This window comes from Canis lupus, chromosome 30 (assembly GCF_048164855.1).
Source record: "Canis lupus baileyi chromosome 30, mCanLup2.hap1, whole genome shotgun sequence".
Classification (NCBI taxonomy): domain Eukaryota; kingdom Metazoa; phylum Chordata; class Mammalia; order Carnivora; family Canidae; genus Canis; species Canis lupus.
The window spans coordinates 39,244,951-39,265,409 of record NC_132867.1 but is presented as its reverse complement, the minus strand read 5'-3'; the positions used below and the strand labels follow the sequence as shown (position 1 = coordinate 39,265,409).

Below are 20,459 nucleotides of genomic sequence, written 5' to 3'. Positions count from 1 at the left end.
CTGCCAGGCTCTGGGATCCTTCTTCGGCCAAGACCCGTGGAGCCCTCTGGAGCTCTGATGGCCCCGTGCCTGAAACCGCATTCGTGCGTTCCACGGCCATCCCTCGGATCTGCGTCTTTATTTGCTCTCCCACTCGCTCAACCCAACCATTTCCTCATATAACCTATTGAACAAACGTGTCTGGGTGCCAGACACCTGGTGGCATGCGGCCTCAGAACTTAGCGGCTCCACCTTATTCCCCGCAGCAGCTCATCCCCTGCTGTACAGGGTGGGGGGTGTCTGTGTCCCCCTCTAGCGTGTCCTGTCACAGACTCACTCTGCCCTCTTCGTGTGGGTGGGTGTCTCCTCGGACATCGTCTTCTCTGCCTCCGTCTCTCCCATCTGTCCCCACACCCTCCCACTTAGATTGGATTGAAAGCTTTGAATTCTGAGTATCTATTTCTATTTGTGTTCTGGAGGTGTCAGATTGCCACTACGTTGTGTTTTTTGTTTTGTTTTGTTTTTTTTTTGGGTTTTTTTTTTTTTTTTTTTTGTCTGTTTAGGGTGGAAATCTAATGTCATCTTCTACTATCTTTGTCCTTGTTTTTGATTTGTGGTTAAGTCTGGCCATCTGGTCTCTCATTTCCTGAAACCTTCCTGGCACCCAAGCAGTTGAACTTCTCTCTCTCTCTCTCTCTCTCTCTCTCTTTCTGTTTTGCCTTCCTATTACCAAAGGTTGTCATTAAGAGCATAGCTTACGTTCATTAAAAGATTTGTGTGCACACAGACCGTCGTGTTCCCACAGGAGCCGACAGGTCTCTGAACCTGCACCTGCAACCTTCCATCAGTAGAGGAGAGGACCCCTCCTTGGAGCCAGCGGTCATTCAGGAAAGCCTAGATCGCTGAACTATATTCTGAGATAAACTAGGCAGATAATAAAGAGTGAGGCTTGCAATGAGTTCTCCCCCTCTCTGGAGTCAGGGGGTCTTCTCACCCAGTGTCTCAGTTTGAAGCCAAGAACTCAAGCAGGGAAAATCTCATGCCTCCATCGACAGCCTCCGCACATGAGCATCACCTAGGGTCCCAACTCCTGGGCCATGGAGAAAGGCACTGTCAATAACTTTTAGATGCCTTAGTTTTCTTCTTTTTAAACTCTTTCCTGAGTAGATTACATATTCCTATTGAATTTTAAAAATGCTTATTCAGTACACTGCTTTAGGTATTGAGAAAGTGGCAGTGAACAAGACTGCAAGTCTCTAATTTCGTGGCTATCCTCTCACCTTCTAGTGGGTAAAAGCCACATAAATTAGTCCAGTAATATACAAGAAACAAAGAGAAAGTATCTGATATTGAGAAGTGCTAGGCAGAGAGTTAAAATCCAGTCATGTGTTGGTCAACGAGCGCAGGCAGGGGGGCATGGTGCAGTGTTGGGTTGGGTGGACAAGGCAAGCTGAGATCTGCAGGAGAGGAAGGAGCCAGCCCTGCGAGGATGCAGAAAGAGCAGTCCAGGCCCTGGAGACGACAGCTACAATGGAGACCAGTGGGCAAAGCAGAAGCGATGACAACCACGATCAGAGAGGCATAGGGAGCCAGGTCACGGAAGGCTTTGGGTTTATGGTTTATGGATGTGAGGTGGTAACATTAGTGTAGAAGCAGAGGAGGGGCCTGACTTTGTTTACCTATTTAAAAACCAGTGGAGGGTGCACTGTGGGCAAGGTGAGTGCCTGGAGACTATAGGAAGAGGTGTGAGTCGCCCAGGCAAGAGATGATGGGGGCCTGGTCTAGTGGTGACTATGCAGATGGAGAGCAGTGGACAGACTTGGTATTAGTTTTGGAGACAGTCACCAGGACTCCAGCTGAATTAGCCATGGAAGCGGGGGAAGGAGGAGTCACGTGTGAGTCAGACTTGGCTCTAGAACTGGCAGGTGTGGTGCTGTGAGTGAGGTGGAGAAGCCATGGGAGAGAGATGAATTGAGGAAGCGCGGGGTATCGGGGGTTGTGTTGTGGTCACATTACCCTGGAGACATTTAATAGACATCCAAGTGGAGACATCAAGCCTAGGGAAAGGTAAGGGTCACAAATTTAGATCTGGGAGTTGCCAGCATACAGACGGACTCAAAGCCGTGGCCGGATCAGCTCGCCTAAGGAGCACGTGTGATAGAGGGGAGATCTCCGAAGCAAGTTTTGGGTTTCCGATATTTCGAGGTCAGAGAAATGAAGAGACACCCGGACAAGACTAAGAATGTGACGTCCAGTGGCCGGTGAAGGAGGAGACGGAGCACGCGTCGTGACCCTGAAGCCAAGAGGCTGTGCGTTAAGGCGAAGGATGGAGAGATGGCAAGAAGGAAGCAGTGGTGAGCCGTCTGACCGTGTCCGAGGTGGAGAAAGATGGGGACTGAGGAGCGACGGCAGGTTTGTTGGCATGGAGGGCATCGGTGACCTTAACAAATGCCACCTGTGTGCCATGGTGGCCACAGGAGTCCCACTGGAGTGGGCCGAGTAGACAATGTGCACTTAGCAGTGGAAGGTGGAGGACCCGCCTCGCGGACCACCTGCGAACATCCTGGCTCACAGTCCTTCCCGAAGCTTGGTGTCATGTAAACCACTGCTACGGTGGTGGTCACACTTGTTCTGTTTTCACCCTTTGGAAGTACGGTATAGATAGTCATTCGGCTCTCTTTTTAAAAAATTGTGGCAAAATACACCTAACGCGTGGGGGCAGGAGAACAACTCAACTAATGAGAATAGGATGCTTCCTCCTTCACTCCACCTTCAGTTATCCTGTTTTTAAACAACTCTTTAAAAATTGTGGCAAAGTCCGCGTAACATCAAAGCGACCGTTTGGGCCATTTGAAAGGGAACAGTTCAGTGGCATCCAGTTACTCATTGTTGTGCAACCCCCTCTGCCAGGATTGGTTTTCTTCTTGCAGAACTGAAACTCCGCATTCATCCACTAACTCCCAGTCGCCGCCCTCCTGTAAAGATACTAATATCCAGCTAGCTGACCCTACTAAACCGATGATGTTACCTACCGTGGCCATCGGTGAGCCATCCCTCCTGACCTAGGATTGAGAGAGGACAAAGAGCGTGGGCCCTACAATGACCGGGGTGACCCAAAGCCTGAGTGTTCTCTCTGGTGCGGTGTGTTGGTGATGCTTGGAGAAGTTGACAGAGAACGGGGCACAAGCGTGGTCTAGCGTAGAGTGAAACATTATTCATGAGGTGTGTGCCCCTCATATTCATTTCCAACCTTACTGGAAAACCAGGCCTTTATTTGGGAAGGCGCAGGAAAGGCAATTATAAGCCGAGTATGCGTTTAGTCAGGGGAATGACCTGCAAATCTGCAGGAGGGTCAGCTCTCTGGGTAGGCGGGATGATCGGTGAAGAAGTGATGCTGAGTGATAATATCACTAATAAAGAAATAGCAGCTATCAGTTGCTGAGAAAACTCTACGTGCCCAGACCTGAGTACCATCTTCATGGAGTCCTCCCAACCACCCAGCACTTAGGACTGTTAGTCCCATTTCATGGATGAAGACAGTGAGGCCAGGAGAGGTTAAATATATTACCCAAGGATACACAGCCAGTAGGTGCTAGATTAAGGATTCGAACCCCAGACAGTGCGCACTCTTAAACCGAGTTCCCTGTAATGCCTTCTAGGGTGACTTTTTTTTTTTTTTTAAAAGAAATTTAAGAGAACCTAGCTCCCCGCGAAGAGTTCTGCTTGAATACAAATCCTGCAGACTCCGGCACCCCAACATCAGCCCAGTAGAATGTCCACTGAGGTCTGTAGGAAGGTCTTTTCCACGTCAGGTGGCAACAACCTTACCTGCGGAATGGCGGAGCTGGTGGGCCAGGCTCTTTCTCCTTTCCCAACCGTTGTGGGAAACAGATAAGGCAGTTCTTGCCCCACATCCGGAATGGTTTGTGAATGCAAACGGGGGACGAGAGGAAGGAGGGTGGAGAACCTCCAAATTCTGGCCATGCATCTAACCCTGGCTGTGGGTGGAGATACCCACCCGTGGTGTGTGAATGCACCCTGAGCCCACGGAGCTCCTGCTGGGAACAGCACTTGCCTCTAATAGTGCTACATTCTAGGACCTTCTAAATATATAAGAAGGCTCCCCCTCCCTCCCATCCTCTGGAAGCTTGGTTCTGTCTTCTTACCTATGGTCCTGTCTCCATTGGGGTCCACCTCCTGAGCCATGCTCAGCGCCTCCGTGGTGGCGATGTCCACGTTGCAGGGGACCACCACCAGGTTGATCGTCTCTTGCTTCTGGATGTAATTCTTGATGAGTGCCTTGATCTGATACCAAAAAACAACAACAAAAACCAAACGACACAAAGGAAGAGTGCGTACGTCTCCGGTCAACCAACACCACAAGGGAGGCAGTCCAAAGCCCCCGGGGCTCCCCACGAAGACCCAGAAGTCTCCCCATCTTCAGCTTGGCCCATTCCCAAGTTCCAGAAGGCCTACCTGCACTCCGATGTCCTGGGGCTGATTTCCCACAGCCACCCTGGTGATGCCGGGGAGGTCAATGAGGGTCAGATCGGGGACCTCAGGGGAGGTGATCTCAAGACTGATGAGCTCATGGCTGATGCCAAGTCCCTGCCCAGCTATGATGTTCTGAGCTGTGGAGGCCAAGAGAGGGGAAACCCAGAGTCCAGGTTAATGACCTGTCGGAGGAATAGCAGTTGTAGGGGTCTCTGGGGCCACTTCGGGGGCTATTGAACACATCAGCCTCCCTGAAAGTCTGGAGGAAAACATACCAATATGTTCACAACGGGATACGGATGGGTTCTAGTCTCTCTCTTTATGCTTTTTAATATTTTCCTGTGAGTGTTAATAATTTCCACAAATTCTTCCCCACTCTTCCCTCCAAACGGTGAAGCCCTGCATGGGGGCTGGACATAGGGACCTCCGCCTAAAGATAGATAGGGTGGAAATGATGGCGTGGCGTGTGACCAGCAATAAGTACATCGTGACCGCCGCCTGCTTTCTCTGGCGTGGCTTACCCTGGGGGAAGCTCACCTGTCCTGAGGACACCAAGCACCCCCGTAGAGGTAATAGGGTTCAAAGACAGAACAAATTTTTCTTTTTGAGCTGGCCTCGAGCTCTGCTTGTGCAAGAGGACGGTTTCCGCCCTCCCAGAGCGTGGCCAATGGGTGGACAGGGTCCCTGGGTCCGATGTCCGAAGGCACACACAGTTGTAATGAAAACTCAAGTGTCAGCAAAGAGGGCCCCTCAGTGCCATCGACGGGGAGCTTCCAGCACCCCTGCAAGCCGAGGCTCAGTGTGCCAAGAAGTGACATGCAGATGGGGATCCTGGAGATCTCCACCCCAGGGCTTCGCAGAGCACATCCCAAGGCCGGAAGGAGGACATGGAGGCAGAGCTGAGCATGTCTCCCCCGCCCCACTCCCCCCATCACTCCCCAGGTGCCCTGCTGTGCATGCACCTGGCTTGCCTGTCACTCACAGTGACGTCCCTCGGGCAGGTAGCGGCCACCAGACACACCAAGGGTATCTTGCCCCTTCCTGGGAGCAGCCCCCTGTAGGGACGCTGGAGTCTTCCCACAGGCTGTCAACTTCACAACCACGACAGGGACCAGCTAAGATGTCTTGGGCACACACCTCAGAGCCAGCCCCTGCTTCATGCACATGGGGCCCGAGCGGTCACGGGGGAGCCCTGAGTTCGGAAGGGTCCCCTCCTGGTTTACTAATCTGCTTTCACGGTCTTGAAATTCTTAGTGATTCTGAACCGAGGGGTCTTGCAGGATGACTGCGCTGGGCCCCCCAGTCACGCAGGTGGCCATGCTCTGGGCACGGGTTCTCGCACTCCGCGTGCGTGTGGCCCATCTGGGAGCCTGGTTAAAGTCCAGGTCCTGACCTGGCAGGTCTGGGGTGTCTCCCGGAGACTGCAGGGCCAATGAGCCCCCAGGCAGTGTTGCTGCTGCAGATCGGGGGCCACACCGAGGGGCCGGGGGCTAGACGGCTTGGGGAAATCAGAACTGAGATGGATGGTCTAGGGGAGGGGAGGTTTCGATGGTGAATATCAGGATTTGTGGGACACACATGCCAAGGACATAGGGGTTGCTGGTCACCCACTCGGGGGGGAGCATGGAGACATAAGGACAATGCTCCCCAGTCCCCTGGCCTTGTCCCCGAGGGTGGCCTCTGTCCTCACCACCTCCCTGCCTCCTCCACTTCTTGGAGTGAGCCCCAGAGCCCCGTGGAACAGGCAGTGAGGCCTGGAGTATCAGGGCTACAAGAGCCCTGGGGGTGGTCATCTACATTCAGGGGTGAGCACAGGAATTGGGGGCAGGATGTCTGCCCTTTGGATGAGATCCCTCTGCTGAGCCATCTGAGGCCCTGGGACATGGGATTCTCGGGGAGCTGAGCTCCGGGGAGTGACGGGAAGGCCTCGCCCTCGCAAGCTGTGTTTGTTACCAGTCACAGGACCCCCCACCCCACCCCGCATTCCGAAAGGCCTGCTCCTGGCTTAATAATGCGCTTTTATGCTCTCCAGAGCAGGGCCTCGGGACAGCGGGACAGCGGTGACCAGGACAGCAGGGAGTCCTGCGGGGGGCACTTCCCGCAGGAGGGGGCAGTGTGCGAGGCAGGAGGAGCAGCCCGTGGAAGAGCCTGGAAGGAAAGGCAGCGGGCTCGCTGGTGGGGACCAAGAAGCCCGAGGACCAGGAGGCAGAGAAGAGGCCAGGACGGGGAGCGAGCGGCCCCGGAGCCGCACCTGCAGAAACCCGGGCCTCCTACCTTGGCGGATCTCCTTCTCCACCTGGGAGGGGTCCTGGAACTGCAGCTCCGTCTTGCGGTAGCTGATCCTCCCCCTCCACGCCTTGTGCGGATCCCTCTTCAGCTTCAGCACCAGCGGGCACCGGGTCACGATTCCTGAGACAGCGTCCCGAACATTCTAAGTTCCCTTTAACAGGACGGTTCGCGGGGCCCCCTCCTCTCACCCCCTTCCCCCACCACCCCAAAGGACCTGCCCCAGTGTCCCCGTCTGAAATCTCGGTCCCTCGCCAGGACCGAGACTGGGGGGCCTGGACTGGACGGGCACAGAGGGTCGCAGGTCCGAGGACAGAGGCGTTTGGAGCTGCCCCCGGGGTCTGTTCTCTGTGGCCACCCAGAGCCTGCAGGCCACCACGGCCACAGTCCCCGCCACGATGCTGTGAGCTGAGGCTCTGCGTGTCTGAGGCCCCCCAGGACTCTTGGGCTGGAGTCGCACCTCCGGCTTTGGCCGTGGGGCCTGCACCTGTCCAGCTGGCCACTGTGGGCAGAGGACAGGTGGAAACGTGGGAGCGGTGGGATCTGTCCCCCCACCTCGAAGCCCCCTCACCCCAGGGGTCAGAGGGTGCAGGGAGAAGGCAGCAAGAGCCAGGGCAAGAGTCCAGACATCCAAAGGAGGCGGGTCAAGGGTGTTCTCAGGGCGCCGTGTGCAGCCCGAGCTCAGAAAGGCTGGAACCGCCCAGAGCTTCTTGGGCGAAGCCCCGGGCACTGCGTGCATCCTCCATGTGCTGGCCCTTTAAGGGCTGCATCGTCTCCTCCTCCAGCCTGGGGACAGGCCCAGAGCCACACGCGTGTCACTGGCCTCCAGACCCTCCACCAAGCTGCACCTCTGCCCAGGATGCTGACTCCAGGGCAGAGCAGAGGAGCGACTGCTCCAAACCTTCCCTCTCTCATGCATCAGGTGCCCGCAGGGCTGAGCAGGACCTCACAGGACACCCTGACGTCAAGGACCCGCTGCCAGTGGCCGGGAGAGGGTGCAGGCCGGGGTGCCCGGTGGGCAGCCCTCCAGGGTCCCCACGCCCTCCTCTGTGCCTGGGGGCGGCCTAGGCGAGACGGCATCGGTGGCCCCCAACCCCTGGGTTCGGGTCGGGTCTGGGACCAAGGGAAGGGACCAGGATGGAGCCTCCCCCCAACCCACTTGGAGGGTACCGTCTCCTCCCTGCCTTTTCTCTTTATTTCATTAAATTGTAAATGTACGATTGCCTCTTAACTCCACACACTTAATTATTTTCTTAAAGGAAAACAGTGGGGACACCTGGGTGGCTCCGCGGTTGAGCATCTGCCCTCAGCTCAGGGCATGATCCTGGAGACGTGGGATCGAGTCCCACATCAGGCTCCCTGCATGGGGCCTGCTTCTCCCTCTGCGTGTGGCTCTGCCTCTCTCTCTGTGTCTCTCATGAATAAATATATAAAATCTTAAAAAAAAAAAATAAGGGAAAACCGTGTGTCTTAGCACACTACGATCCAGGCTAATCACTTTTCCAAACATCTAGAACATTCTTCACATGTCACCCGAGACTCTACAAACTCCACGTGATCCAAGAAACGTCTCCACGCTCTCACGGAGACCACTGGGAAAACGTCTCCACTGACACAGGCCCAGCGAGAGCTACTTGGTGCCAAAGGGGGGGTCTGAAACCCAGGGGCAGCGGGGATCCCCCCGGCCCCGCCAGCCCAGGCCACGCGCTGGGGACCTCAGCCTGCCCAGGCCTGTCTGCAGCTGCTGGCGCCCCAGGGGTGCTCCGTGGCCCACGAGCTTACCGCTGCCCCTGGGGAGGGCGACCCCCGACAGCGCCTCCAGCACGGAGCTCTTGCCCGAGCTCTGGTCCCCGATGACGGCGATGGCCGGCAGGGCCAGGTCCTGCTCCACGCCCAGCGCCCGCAGGGAGTCGATGAGGTCGATGCAGGGGCGCACCTTCTGCTCATACTGGCTGTACAGGCTCTTCTCGGGGCCCTGGAAGAGGCACGGCACACTTGGCAGCCTGGCCTCGGAGGGGAGCGTCCTCGTCGTCGGGACGCTGTGGCAGGATGGGTGCCTGTCTTGACGTCGGGACGCAGACAGGAGGTGGCCGTCCCCCCCTCAGGGAGTACCCCCTCCCGCTCCTCTTCCTGCAGGGGCTTTGCTCCTGCTGATGTGGGGATGGCCGGGCTGGAGGTGCCCCGCTGAGCGGGGCCCTACCCGGGGTGGGAGCTCCTGGCCAGAGGGAGGACCAGCAGCAGCCCCTGGGCAGCCGCGCGGGGGAGGGGTTGGGGGGCATGGGTTAGCAATGGGGGCCCCGCATGGCCTCGTATAGCCCTGTGACCACAGACGCTGCAGGAGAAGCTCCCCCCGCAGGGAGGGAGACCCCAGCATCTGGAACAGAAGCCCCAGGCTTGTTGCCCCAGAGTCTGGGTATGTCCCTGGTGCTCGTTGGAGGTGCCTGGGAGACGGCAGGGCACCAGCTTTTCTGGTGGGATTGGACCAGACTCGGTGGGTTTACGGTCGTGGCTGGGGTGCTCACCTCCAGCCAGCAGCTGGAACGCACCCTTCCTGAAGCCCCTCTGCATGACCTACCTTTGCCATCTGTTGGTGCCTGCTTCCTTCTAGTTGCTGGGGGTTCAGCGTCAGCAAATTGAACTCCTTGGCGAGATAAACCGGATCCTGCACTCCCACCTGACAGTTTGGGGGATACATCATTTGCCTTGCTGCCGCGTCAGATGGCGGCGGCTGCTGCTGGACAAAATTCATTTCTTTTTCTGGTTGCTGTCGGGGAATAACCACATTGTGCCTCCGATATGGCCAAGAACCGTGGGCCTTAGACATGAGTGGTCACGTAGTCCGAGCCGGTGGGAGCGCTCCCCCTTGCTCAGCACCTCCAAGTCTTCTCCGCGAGCTCTGCAAAGACACAGGGTGCAGAGTGGCTCAATGTCCCCAAGCAGTCCCCTCCCAGGCTGGACCTTTGCCGGCCCCTGCCTGGCCCAGCCCCATACAACCCACCCCTGCATGGAGACACAGGCCAGATTGGGTGGGGGGACAGGCCTCTGAGGCCTCTGGGGCTGGGGGGGGGCAGGGGAAGGGGACACCTGCTGTGTATCGGTTTGCTATAGTTTCAAATCCACTTGTTTGTGAGTTATGTGAAGTTGTTTAGATCTGGGGGGTGAATCTGCTTTCATGGAGGAAGCGGTGTCACCACGGACACCTGTTGTCACTAAGCAGCGGCTGCTGATGGGCACCACTGGGGACTTAATGATAAGAACAGGGACAAGGGGGCACCTGGGTGGCTCAGCAGTTTAGTGCCGCCTTCAGCCCAAGTCATGATCCTGGGGTCCTGGGATCAAGTCCCACATCGGGTTCCCTGCAGGGAGCCTGCTTCTCCCTCTGCCTGTGTCTCTGCCCCTCTCTGGGTCTCTCATGAATAAGTAAATAAAACCTTTAAAAATAATAAAGAGGTGGTTAAGGCAAAACGAGGTCCTAGGGGCTGATGGCCCTGATCCCGTCTGACTGGTGTCCTTGGAGGGAGGGATTAGGACACGGACGCTCACAGCGGGACCAGAGCGACGGCCGTGTGGAAAGGTGGCCGTCTCCACGCCGAGGAGACAAGCCTCCGAGGCGCCTCCACACCTTGAGCTTGGACTGCCGTCCTCCAAGACCTTGAGAAAATAAAACTGTTGTTTAAACCACCCGGACGGCGGCACTTCGTTTATGGCGGCCTGAGCAGAGTGACAGGAGGACCTAGTAGGCGTCGTGTGCTTTCAGGCACGGGGATGCAGATAAGGTGTCCGCCTCTGGCCCCTACTTTCGGGCAGGGAGACGCCCCCCCCCCACCCAGACAAACAAGCCTTCCAACCAAGAACGCTTCAACAGTACAGCTCCCGGTGATGATGGCGCGTGTGGAAGAAAGGCAGGCCCGAGACTAGAAATAATTGTCCCTGAACGACTGCAGCCGGGCAGCCGGGGGCGGGGGGAGGCTCTCTTTGAAGATGTGCCTGTAACAGGAAATACGCTGAGCAGAGGAGCGAACCTTGGAGGGGACTGGCTGGCAGGCAGAGGAAATGCAGGTGCAAAGGTCCTGTGGTCAGGATAAGCTCAGAGAATAGGAAAGGGTTGGTGTGACTCTGGGCATTGGGAGGGTGTGGCGGAGGGCCAGGTGACACTGTGAGCTGTTGAGTGACGTGATGACTACTCACATAGCGGAGCCTAGGTAAGGAGGGCAGGTGGCGTGGATAAGGGGCAAGGGCACGGCGAGGCACAGTGATCACACAAAGCCAGCGTCCCAGGTTTGGGGCCGACCGCCACCAGGCCCGGGGACCCAGAACTCTCTCCGTCCTGGAGTTCTTCTCTGCACCCTACGTACGTGCTGACCCGCTGAATTCTCACCACCGCCCTGTGCTCCCCGGGATCTCGCATTCACAGGTGAGGTCGCGGAAGGGCGGGGTGGCCGGCCGCTAAGCTGTGGGGGCTGACACCCGCCCCCAGGTGGGGAGGGCGGGTGTGTGTGTGTGTGTGTGTGTGTGTGTGTGACACAGAAGTGGTCACTACCACCTGCAGAGCGGCCCTCGGGCGCCTGCCTGGGTCCGCCCCGCCCTGCAGCTGCGCTGGGGGCTTCCCTGAAGCCGCAGTGGGCCACCTGCCTGCACCTGCCCTCACCTGCCCTCACCTGCCCGGCTCCCCAGCATGCACGACGCTGCGGGGGAGCCGAGTAAACCCTCTGAGACCAGCTCTGACCCTTGGGGGCTGTGACCACCTCTGTCCCACCCCTCAGCCGGGCACGTTCCTACCCGGGTCCTGGAGGCCCACTCGCGACGGGGCCCATCGCCCTCCTGGGGTTGGCTGCACTTGCCCAGACCCCGCTCCCCACACACCTGCGCACGGGCTCCCGCCTTAGGCTCTGCTTCTGGGGGCGGGAGACGGAGCAAAAGCAAGGAGACTCCGTGGTTGGCACACCAAGTGGCGGCACCGTCTCTCAGAGGATGAACTTCAGGATCTGATTTCAGGAAATCGGATCCTCGGAAACCAGGGTTGGTTTTGACACCCGTCGGCACTGGACGGGGGCCTGGGGGCCAGAGTCGCCGTGGGGGCGGCCCTGCACAGTCTTCACCGTGACACGCGTGGCGGTGCCAGCGGGCCGAGAGCGGTGGTGTGCTACGGGCTCGGGCCAGGCCCCGCCGGCCCAGGAGGACAGGCCCAGTGCGGGCCCACGGGACCGAGGCGTCTCGGGGCCGCTCCCTCCCCAGCTGCGTGAGAGCCCCTGGGAGGAGGCCTGCCCATTTCTGTCTTGTTTTATGTTCTTTAAAAAAAAAAAAAAATTTAAGCTTTGAATGTTCAGCAAAGGAGCCACTGGAAGCTCCATGCCAGGCTTTGTCTCTCCGCCTTCGAAGCTCCCCGTTTCTCATGGAGGGGGTGCTCGGAAAGCCGGGTCCAGGGGCAGCTCGTCTGGGGGGGAAGGGGCCCTGGCCTTCCTGGCATTGCTGGGACTGGACCTGACACTTGGGTTTGGGCTCGAGGGAGGCAGGGAAGGCGCTGTTCGGAGGGGCCAGCCCCGTGGGAGGAAGCCCCGGGAGGCCTTCGGGTAGAAGATGTCCTCTACCTTCATCTGTGCACCTGCAAAGTCACTTGCTCTCTACTTGATTGTCACCTGTCACCTCGTGACGGCAGGGACTGTCTTCTGCATGCCAAGCCCCCTGCTCCAGGGCACGCGTCAGGCGGCAGGTGCTCCTGGACTCGGGCCACATGAACAAACGAGGGAAGGGACCGCTACCTTCCCTGCAGTGACTGGAAAGGCCACTGTCCCAGGGCAGGATTCGCTGGCACCAGCACCCTGGATGGGCCCTGCTCCTGGGGACCCCAGCAGTGCCCGCTGGGCCATCCCTCTCCGCCAGTCCCACTCGCGGCTCGCTCACGAGGGCTCAGGTAGGTGTGCGAACTCCCAGGGCCGTCCACACCTGTGCCAGCTGGTGCCCTGAGCCAGAGCTCGGTCGTGCCCTCTGCTTACAGGCAATGACAGGCTCCCCTGGAGGAGACACTTCGTCTATACCGCCAGCACCCTGGTTTCCTGCGCGTGTTCTACCCCGTGCTGTTCGCATCCTGTGCCAGCACTTCCGGTCCCCCCGTGGGTGAATGTTGAGCACCAGACGGTGGAGCAGAAACTCAGGAGCTGAGGATGCCCAGGTGCCCCCCGCAGCCGGCCCGGCCCGGTGGTGGGTGTCCTGCGTGGACGGCCCCCCTTCCTAACACACCGCCTGCATCTCCTGCGCAGCAAACCCAGTCGTGCACCTGTCGGGAGAGCCGCATCACCTGGCGCTGGCTTTCCAGAAAGAGGCTCTCAGAGCATCCCTCCCTCTGACTGGGGACCAACACGAATTCCTGGGTATCTACGGGGAGTTTCCTTCTTCCAGGTGCCCTTCATCTCTCTGAGTTTGAGCCTTTGATGTTTTCAGCATCTGATGCTTTTCCACTCGACCATGTCCCCGCCTTATCCTGCTGCCCCGCAGAATCCTGGTTTCACCTGACGGCCGCTTCCGCCTGCCCCTCAGCAAGTTCAGAGACCCTGCGACCCTGGCCCCACTGACATCAGCTCTTTTCAGGTTCCCCGGGTCCGGTTCCGACGTGGGGGCTCCCCCTGCAAACCCAGGCAGTTCTCAGACACCGGCAGGGCTCAGCTCCGACCCTGTCTGCCCGGAGACGGCATCGGACCCCATATGCAGGGCGCAGTCCCCCGAGCCCACCCCGCACCCCCGTCCCGATGCCGGCCGCACGCCCCGGGCTCCCACATGAGCCTCTGCCCCACGCCACAGATTGGAGCTCCTCGGCCTCCTGCTTTCACGTTGCTGGAGCGGCTCACAGAGCCCCGGGCAGCGCTTACTAACCAGCCTGCTAAAGGATGTGATCGATGATATATATGAACGAACAGCCAGATGGAGAGACGTGAAGGGGGTGGGGGTCCCAGGAAAGGACGGGGAGCTCCCCTGCCCTCCCCTGCACCCACCCCCCGCCCCCACAAGCTCACCGACCTAGAAGCTCCCTACCCAGTCCTTTTGGGTTTCACGGAGCCTTCATTACACAGGCAGGACTGACTGAGTCATGGGCCACTGGGTGACCCAGCCTCCAGCCCCTCTCCCACCCTGGAGGTTGGGGTGAGGGCGGGACCGGAAGCTCCAACCCTGCACCCACATGGCTGGCCCTCTGGGCACCAGCACCCGCCCTGGGGTGGGGGGCCAGAGGTCACCTTCATCAATATAACAGAAGATACCTCTAGGACTCTCAACACTTAGGAAATTCTAATGGTCTTTGGAGCTGTGAGCCAAGACCTGTGGACGGAGACTAGATATATATGAGAAATATATTTTGGTCATCTGGATGGTCAAATATGTGTTTCTTACAAATCACAATATTCTACCATGTAAAACGTCTCCACTTTTTTTTTTTTTTTTTTTAGGTAAAACCGACCTCAAGGACAAATCCGTCGGTTTACATAAGGAAATCATTTAAGTTCTATTAACCTCCGTGATATAAATACACAATAAACGACTTTGCAGAGGGTCAAGCTGGAGGAGTTGGCTCTCCGGGTGAATCGAGTGCTCCCCTTCATTCAAGAGTGAAGGATGCGATCCGTCTGGGCACCCCCCTTAGCAGCAAGGAGGCTCACAAGCAAATCATGGGTGGTCTAGGGTCGTGGGCATTGCCGTGCTCCTTGGCTCCGGTCCCTAGTGTCTCATCAGGTCTTATCCTCGTTTTATGATTTTGCAAGAAGTGAGAATTTAGGGTCCCCAGGAAAAGGAAGTTGAGCTACAACTTTCTTGACATCAGAAAGGTCATGTTAGGCCCCGGCCACCCCGGATCTAGGCCTGACCAGCACTACTTCCCCAAAACACGCTTCTTCAGGAAGGTCCTGGGATATGTCGAAATTGCACAAGAATAGACCCCGGTAGTTTAGGATTTTAAGGCAAGAAAAGAACCAAAGAAGCAGCCGCCACTACGAAGCCAGGAGAGAGCCTCGTGGGATCAGGGAGTCAATCGGTCCCAGCGTCGGCTCAAAACAAAGATTGGCCAACACGCTCCTGAGCTGTCACTGCAGGATCCGAACCCCCTGAGCGCTCAGGTGCCAGACCAACTGGGGTGCAGAACTGACGGCGTCGCCTCTGGCCGGCCCCGTGGCTTCCGCCGCCCAGCACCCCGACTCTGGCGCTTAACATGGCTTTTGCCCCTGGGGCGCCTGGGTGGCTCAGTCAGCTAAGCACCGGCTCTTGATCTCAGGGTCTTGAGTTCGAGCCCTGCGTTGGGCTCCACGCTGGGTTGTGGAGCCAAAAAAAAGAGAAAAAAAAAAAAGATGGCTTTTGCCCCAATTGCACGCTGCGCTCCCCACTGCACGCGCCCCCTCGTGAACATGCAAGCGCCCCAGCTTAAACCTTGCCCAGTTGTGTTGTTTGAGGACGTGCTGCTTGGGGAAATAGCCCCCGTGTTCCCCTTTGCTTCCTCCAAGGACACTATTCTTGTCCTTGTCCTATTCTTTGGCTTGGTTGGTCGTGCCCTTTGGCTCCCGGAGGCCAACAAGGGGCGAACCCATTTTCGGTAACAGTTTTATGAGCAGTTTACAGCAGGGCAGGCGAGTGATGGTCTTTAGGAATCTCTGCGTTCTCTGCCTTTCCTGGTGGGAGCTGGCGGGAGCGGGAGGAGAGGTCTCAGCTGAAGACACGGGTGTGCAGAGAGAGGCCCGGGCAGTGCAGAAACACCGCTCCCGGGATTCGTGTGCGCGGCAGGATGGAGGCAGCACGATCCCATCAAGTGAGCAGCACGGAGTTGTCTCTGGTGAGATGGACAAGATAAAGGGGGGCACGCACGGCACAGCGTGCCAGGGAGGAGACGCACGGGCAGGAGAAAGATGGCCCGTCTGACACGGGGATCACAGAGGCCGCCCCCAGAGAGCGGATTTCCTTCCCTCCTTCCCTCTCGTCGGGTGGGAAAGCACCCAAGGGGGACCCTGCGTGCCCCCACTCCCAACCAGACCCTGCAGGGGGAACGGGCTGGAATCTGCTTACAGGGGTTGAGCCAGCAGCCAGAGGAAGAAGGGGTCCTCCGGGTAGGTAAAGGGTGGGACGCTAGGAGGACCCAGGCCCAGGATAGGAGGAGGCCGACCGGAGGGGAGGGCTCCCTGGCCCCTGAGGACATGCAGTCTGGCCCAAGGGACAACAGTCGGGGGACGAGGGAATTGCTTTACATCATCCCTGAGACTCTGCCTGCATCCTTGGTCACTACAGGGCCTCGTCTTTGGATGGTCTCATCCTTCCCTGCAGGAGACAGAGCAGGGGTGCGGCTGGACCCCAGGACGTGTCACAAAACCCAGCCTGTCTGTCCACCCAGGCCACAGACAGCACAAGCTCAGAAGGCTCACCTGAGCTCAGTCTCCCCCCTCACCCTCAATCTGGACTCTCCTGGTGTCTCTGTCCACCATCCACCCAGTCCTGGTGCAGCTGGGACAGAGGGACCCGAGGGAGTGACCTGCCGCTGGGTCCATGGAGACAGTGACCCCTCTGCCGAAGGCACCCCCAACTCGTGACAAGGTGACCTATGTCACAGGTAAGCCCCCCGGACGACATGCAAGTGAAGAGAAGGAATGACCCAGGATCCTGAGGCGATGGTTCCCAAACTGTGCGCCCGGGCACCCTGGGGAACCTGAGCAAACATGCAGGGGCTTTGTGGGGTATTTAAAGTTTCTCTTTCTGAAATAAATTAATTAAATTAATCTTAAAAAAAAAAAAGAAGAAAGAAAAGAAAACACATTGCTGAGGGCTACCATCAAGGAGGGTAGACTTTGCATCTGGATCTTGAAGACCACCCCCACACCCCCAGGGCTTGTTCCTCCTGCTTTTCACGTGTTTGGAACTTCCCCGGAGCCCTGCCAATCCCCAGAGGCGGCTCTGCAGGTGGGAGGGCCCGAACCTCAGCGTCAGCGCCCCTACCCCGCCCTGGGGGCCTTGCCTCCCGGACCTGCCCGGGGCCTGGTTCTGCAGAGGAGTTGCAACCTGTTTGCAACTTGTCCTCCTTTGACCTGGCGTCCTGCTGCTGGGTCTTCAAGGTTATTGGCCTAGAAGTGCAAAGATTGGGCCTGAACCCTAGGACCACTCAGGCCAGGCGGGGGACAGTCTGCTTCCTTCCACACTAATTAAGAAATGTGTTTCTCCTGAAAGCACAACACCGTGTCAAAAATCTGGTTCACGGAGATTTTGTCATAGTTTCCAGGAAAGAGAAAGTAAGGTGTGACCACTCCCAGATGTGAGTCTAGACCTCCCCTCAGTCCCTGGCTGAAGCCCAGGGACTCTGTGAGCCGCGGGGAGGAGCCGGTGGTCCAACCGTCCTGTAGAACCTGCAGGAATTGCTCCCGTGTCGCGGGTGACCCTGCGGCCAGGATTCAGGTCCTGTGCAACCTGAGAGCCATCACAGCGCCCTGAGGTATGTTCCCCAAATAATGCCACATCTGCGGGCGGGGACCAGACGCTGGAAGAGGCGAGGAAGGACTCTCCTCCAGTCTGGGAAGGCCCCAGCCCTGCCGACACCCTGGGTCTCCGACTTCCAGCCTCCAGGGCCAGGAGCCGAGAAGCCTCTGCGGTCGAAGGCGCCGAGAGTGCGGGACACTTGGTTTCGGGGGCCCTGAGACACTAACACCCTGTAAACGCCACCCCTTGCTGGGCCGACCTGGCATCAGCGACTCTAAGTGACCCTTCGAAGGCTCCATCCTGCACTGCGAGCCACGACGGGGGGTGGTGGATGTCAGAAGCCAGGTGCCCCGTCCTTTCAGGGGAGCCCCTTTTCCAGCGTGCCGCTAAGGTGGCCCAGTGCCACCAATGCCACAAGCAAGAAGGCACCTGAGGCCCCGAGACCAGTCCCAACGTGTGTTTTCTTCCACAATACTGGGCAATTAAATCAGTCCTCTCACATGTACCCCCAAACTAGCAGCCGACGCCACAGGCTGAAGGCTCAGGCCTGGCAGCTGGCTCCTGCACACACCGCACCCCCATCCGGCCCACTGCAGACGTTACGCGCAAGCCCACGGTGTCACCTGTGCCCTGACCCACTGGCTGCAGATCGGAGGTTCCAACCACCCCCACCTTGGGACGGAATAATTAGCCAGAGCGGCTCACAGAACTCAGAGAAACAGGTCACTTACGAGGTTACTGGGTTAGCAGTAGGGGACAGACTCAAGAGCCAGAGAGGGAAGAGATGCCCAGGCGAGGTCTGGGGGGAAGGGTGGAGCTTCCGTGCCGCCGGGCCCACCCTCCCCACAGCTCCACCCCATGCTCCCCGGCCCTGAAGCGCTCCAAACCCTCCCCTTTTGCGGTTTTTCTGGTGGCCTCGTCGTCGCACAGACACAATGGATGGAGTCAAAGGCCAGTGGAGATGCTTCGACCCCCAGTGGTTCTCCTTCCCTGGAGCTTAGGGGGTGGGGCTCAAAGTTGTAACCCTAATGCTGGGCCAGCCCTTCCCTGAGATGCTTTCCAAAGTCACCTCATTAACATCACAGAAGACAATGCGTGCTCCCCTCCCCGCCCCCTTAGGAAATCCCAAGCGTTTCCGGAGCTCTGTGCCAGGAACAGGATGAAAATCACATTTGGGTCCGCTTTTGGCCCAGGGCGTGACACCGGGGTCCCGGGATCCAGTCCCACATCGGCTTCCCCCGCAGGGACCCTGCTTCTCCCTCTGCCTGTGTCTCTCTCTGCCTCTCTCTCTGGCTGGGTCTCTCATGAATAAATAAATAAAATATTTTTCAAAAAGCACATTTTATAGGTCAAATATTTTTCTCTGGTATTTGTATAGACTGCAAAATGATCCCTGCAGTAAATCTGGTTAACATCCGCTTCCGGACATACAGTTTTCTCCTGATAAGGGCTTTCAATACCTACTTCCCAAGCAGCTTTCAAACAAGCAACACAGCGTTGTTAAGTACATTGTCACTGACTCCGGGGATGTGATATAGAGCAGGTGACCAGCGCTAACGAGGCTTATCATAATTGACAACATCACGGGGGCGCAAAGCTCCCACCCCACCTCCGGATGTGTGTGTGCACCCTGCGTGCCCAGCCAAGCGTTCCCAGAAGCCGCCCCTTTGTGGCCACAGGGCTTTTGGTCAGATTCAGGGTGGGGGCCTGCCCGGTGCTGCGAGGCCAGCCACCCCCTCTCTGGAAGGCATCTGGGTCCCAGCGCCAGCACAGGCTTTCCCAAATCTCACATGGGGCAGCTTCAGAAATGTGCCCGTTAGCCTCCTGCCCTGTGGCACAAGACACGTTTCCTGGAAAGCCCTCTGAGGAGGTGCCCCTGCTGCGGGAAGACGCCGTGAAGCCGCCCACCCCGCGTGCCCGGGGGACCCGCTCTTACCTCTGCAACCGATGCCAGCAGAGTCATCCTGCCCTCCTTGGCTTCCTGCTTATATATGCTGAGTGGATCACTCCTCCTGAGCTGCAGGGAGAGAAATGAAACCAAATCTCCCGGCCACAGAAATGAAACCAAAGCAGCAGCACACACCCCTCCACGACTCACGCTGTGGTCCTCAGCCTCCGGCGGCATTGGGGGGTCCCGGGGGGCCAGGGCGCACTGGCGGGCAGGGTGCTGCTCCGAGCCCCGGGGTCTGCGGCCCGGGAATCTGCATCGCCGAGGAGTCCTCAGCGGGAGGCTGGTGTCCGGCCACACTCGGAGACCCAGCGCCTAGAGCAGCGCGGTCCTGAGGACGTCGGGGAGCGCGGGGTGCTCTACCCGTTGCTGTGCAATACGGAGGGGCATCTAGAAGGAGGCTAGGGAGCCTGAGGGCTTGCCATCTTACTCGGCTCCATCCTAACTGACTTAGCCCCTCACGTGTGGCTCCCATCCCGGGGAGTCTGCAGGTCTTGATCTGAACGTCCTGGGACGGCCGGGGGCAGCGCGCCGGAGCCACACGGGGCCAACGTTAAGCGCTGAAAGCCCGGAGGAGGGACGTCCACAGCTTCCCGCAACGCCCCATTCTTTGGGTGCACGCCCTCGCTCTGCTGTGGGGTCCCTGCCCGGGGAGAGCCCTCCACCGGGACCACGAGAGGGCAGGGGCCACGCTGAAGGCAGCTCCCAGCTGACCCGCTGGTCCTAGGTCAGGTCACCTGCAAAAGTGCAGGCGCGTGCCCAAGGGGTCCCGGAGGTCCCCTGCTCTGTGAGTGGAAGTGAGCCAGGCCTGCCCAGCCCCAGAGCGCAAGAGTGGGGAGCCCTGGGAGCCCTCAGGAGGCCAGGGCTGCGCAGGAAGGCAGAAGCAGGCCTCCATCTGACGCTCCCCCAAATCGAAACTAACACTAGATAAAAATCATAAAAAAAACAAAACCAGAGCAAACCAAACCAAGCACTTCTTTGTTCCTTCATTTTACTTCCTGCCCTTGTGAGCAAGTTTTCCTTTAAAGAAGGCATTTACAATCCCTATCAAAATACCATGGACTTTCTTCACAGAGTTAGAACAAATCATTTTAAGATTTGTGTGGAATCAGAAAAGACCCCGAATTGCCAGGGGAATTTTAAAAAAGAAAACCATAGCTGGGGGCCTCACAATGCCAGATTTCAGGTTGTACTACAAGGTTGTGGTCATCAAGACAGTGTGGTACTGGCACAAAAACAGACACATAGATCAATGGAACAGAATAGAGAACCCAGAGGTGGACCCTGAAGTTTATGGTCAACTAATAATCGATAAAGGAGG

At 57.9% G+C, this 20,459-nt stretch overlaps 1 protein-coding gene across 2 annotated transcripts in view; it reads right to left on the bottom strand.

Moving 5' to 3' along the window:
- The window catches only part of MX2 (MX dynamin like GTPase 2), a 32,595-nt gene extending 13,368 nt beyond the window's left edge, over window positions 1–19,227 (bottom strand). Inside the window, exons 1-6 of one of the 2 annotated variants that reach the window (XM_072807045.1) lie at window positions 19,127–19,227; window positions 9,335–9,655; window positions 8,542–8,734; window positions 6,748–6,882; window positions 4,456–4,610; window positions 4,146–4,284 (exon numbers count right to left, since the gene is read on the bottom strand). In XM_072807045.1, the coding sequence (XP_072663146.1) occupies window positions 4,146–4,284; window positions 4,456–4,610; window positions 6,748–6,882; window positions 8,542–8,734; window positions 9,335–9,583 (871 nt within the window). In that variant the 5' untranslated portion in view covers window positions 9,584–9,655; window positions 19,127–19,227. The remainder of the gene's footprint in view (window positions 1–4,145; window positions 4,285–4,455; window positions 4,611–6,747; window positions 6,883–8,541; window positions 8,735–9,334; window positions 9,656–19,126) is intronic. The other variant, XM_072807044.1, reaches the window with a different exon arrangement.
- Window positions 19,228–20,459: the final 1,232 nt, after the last annotated feature.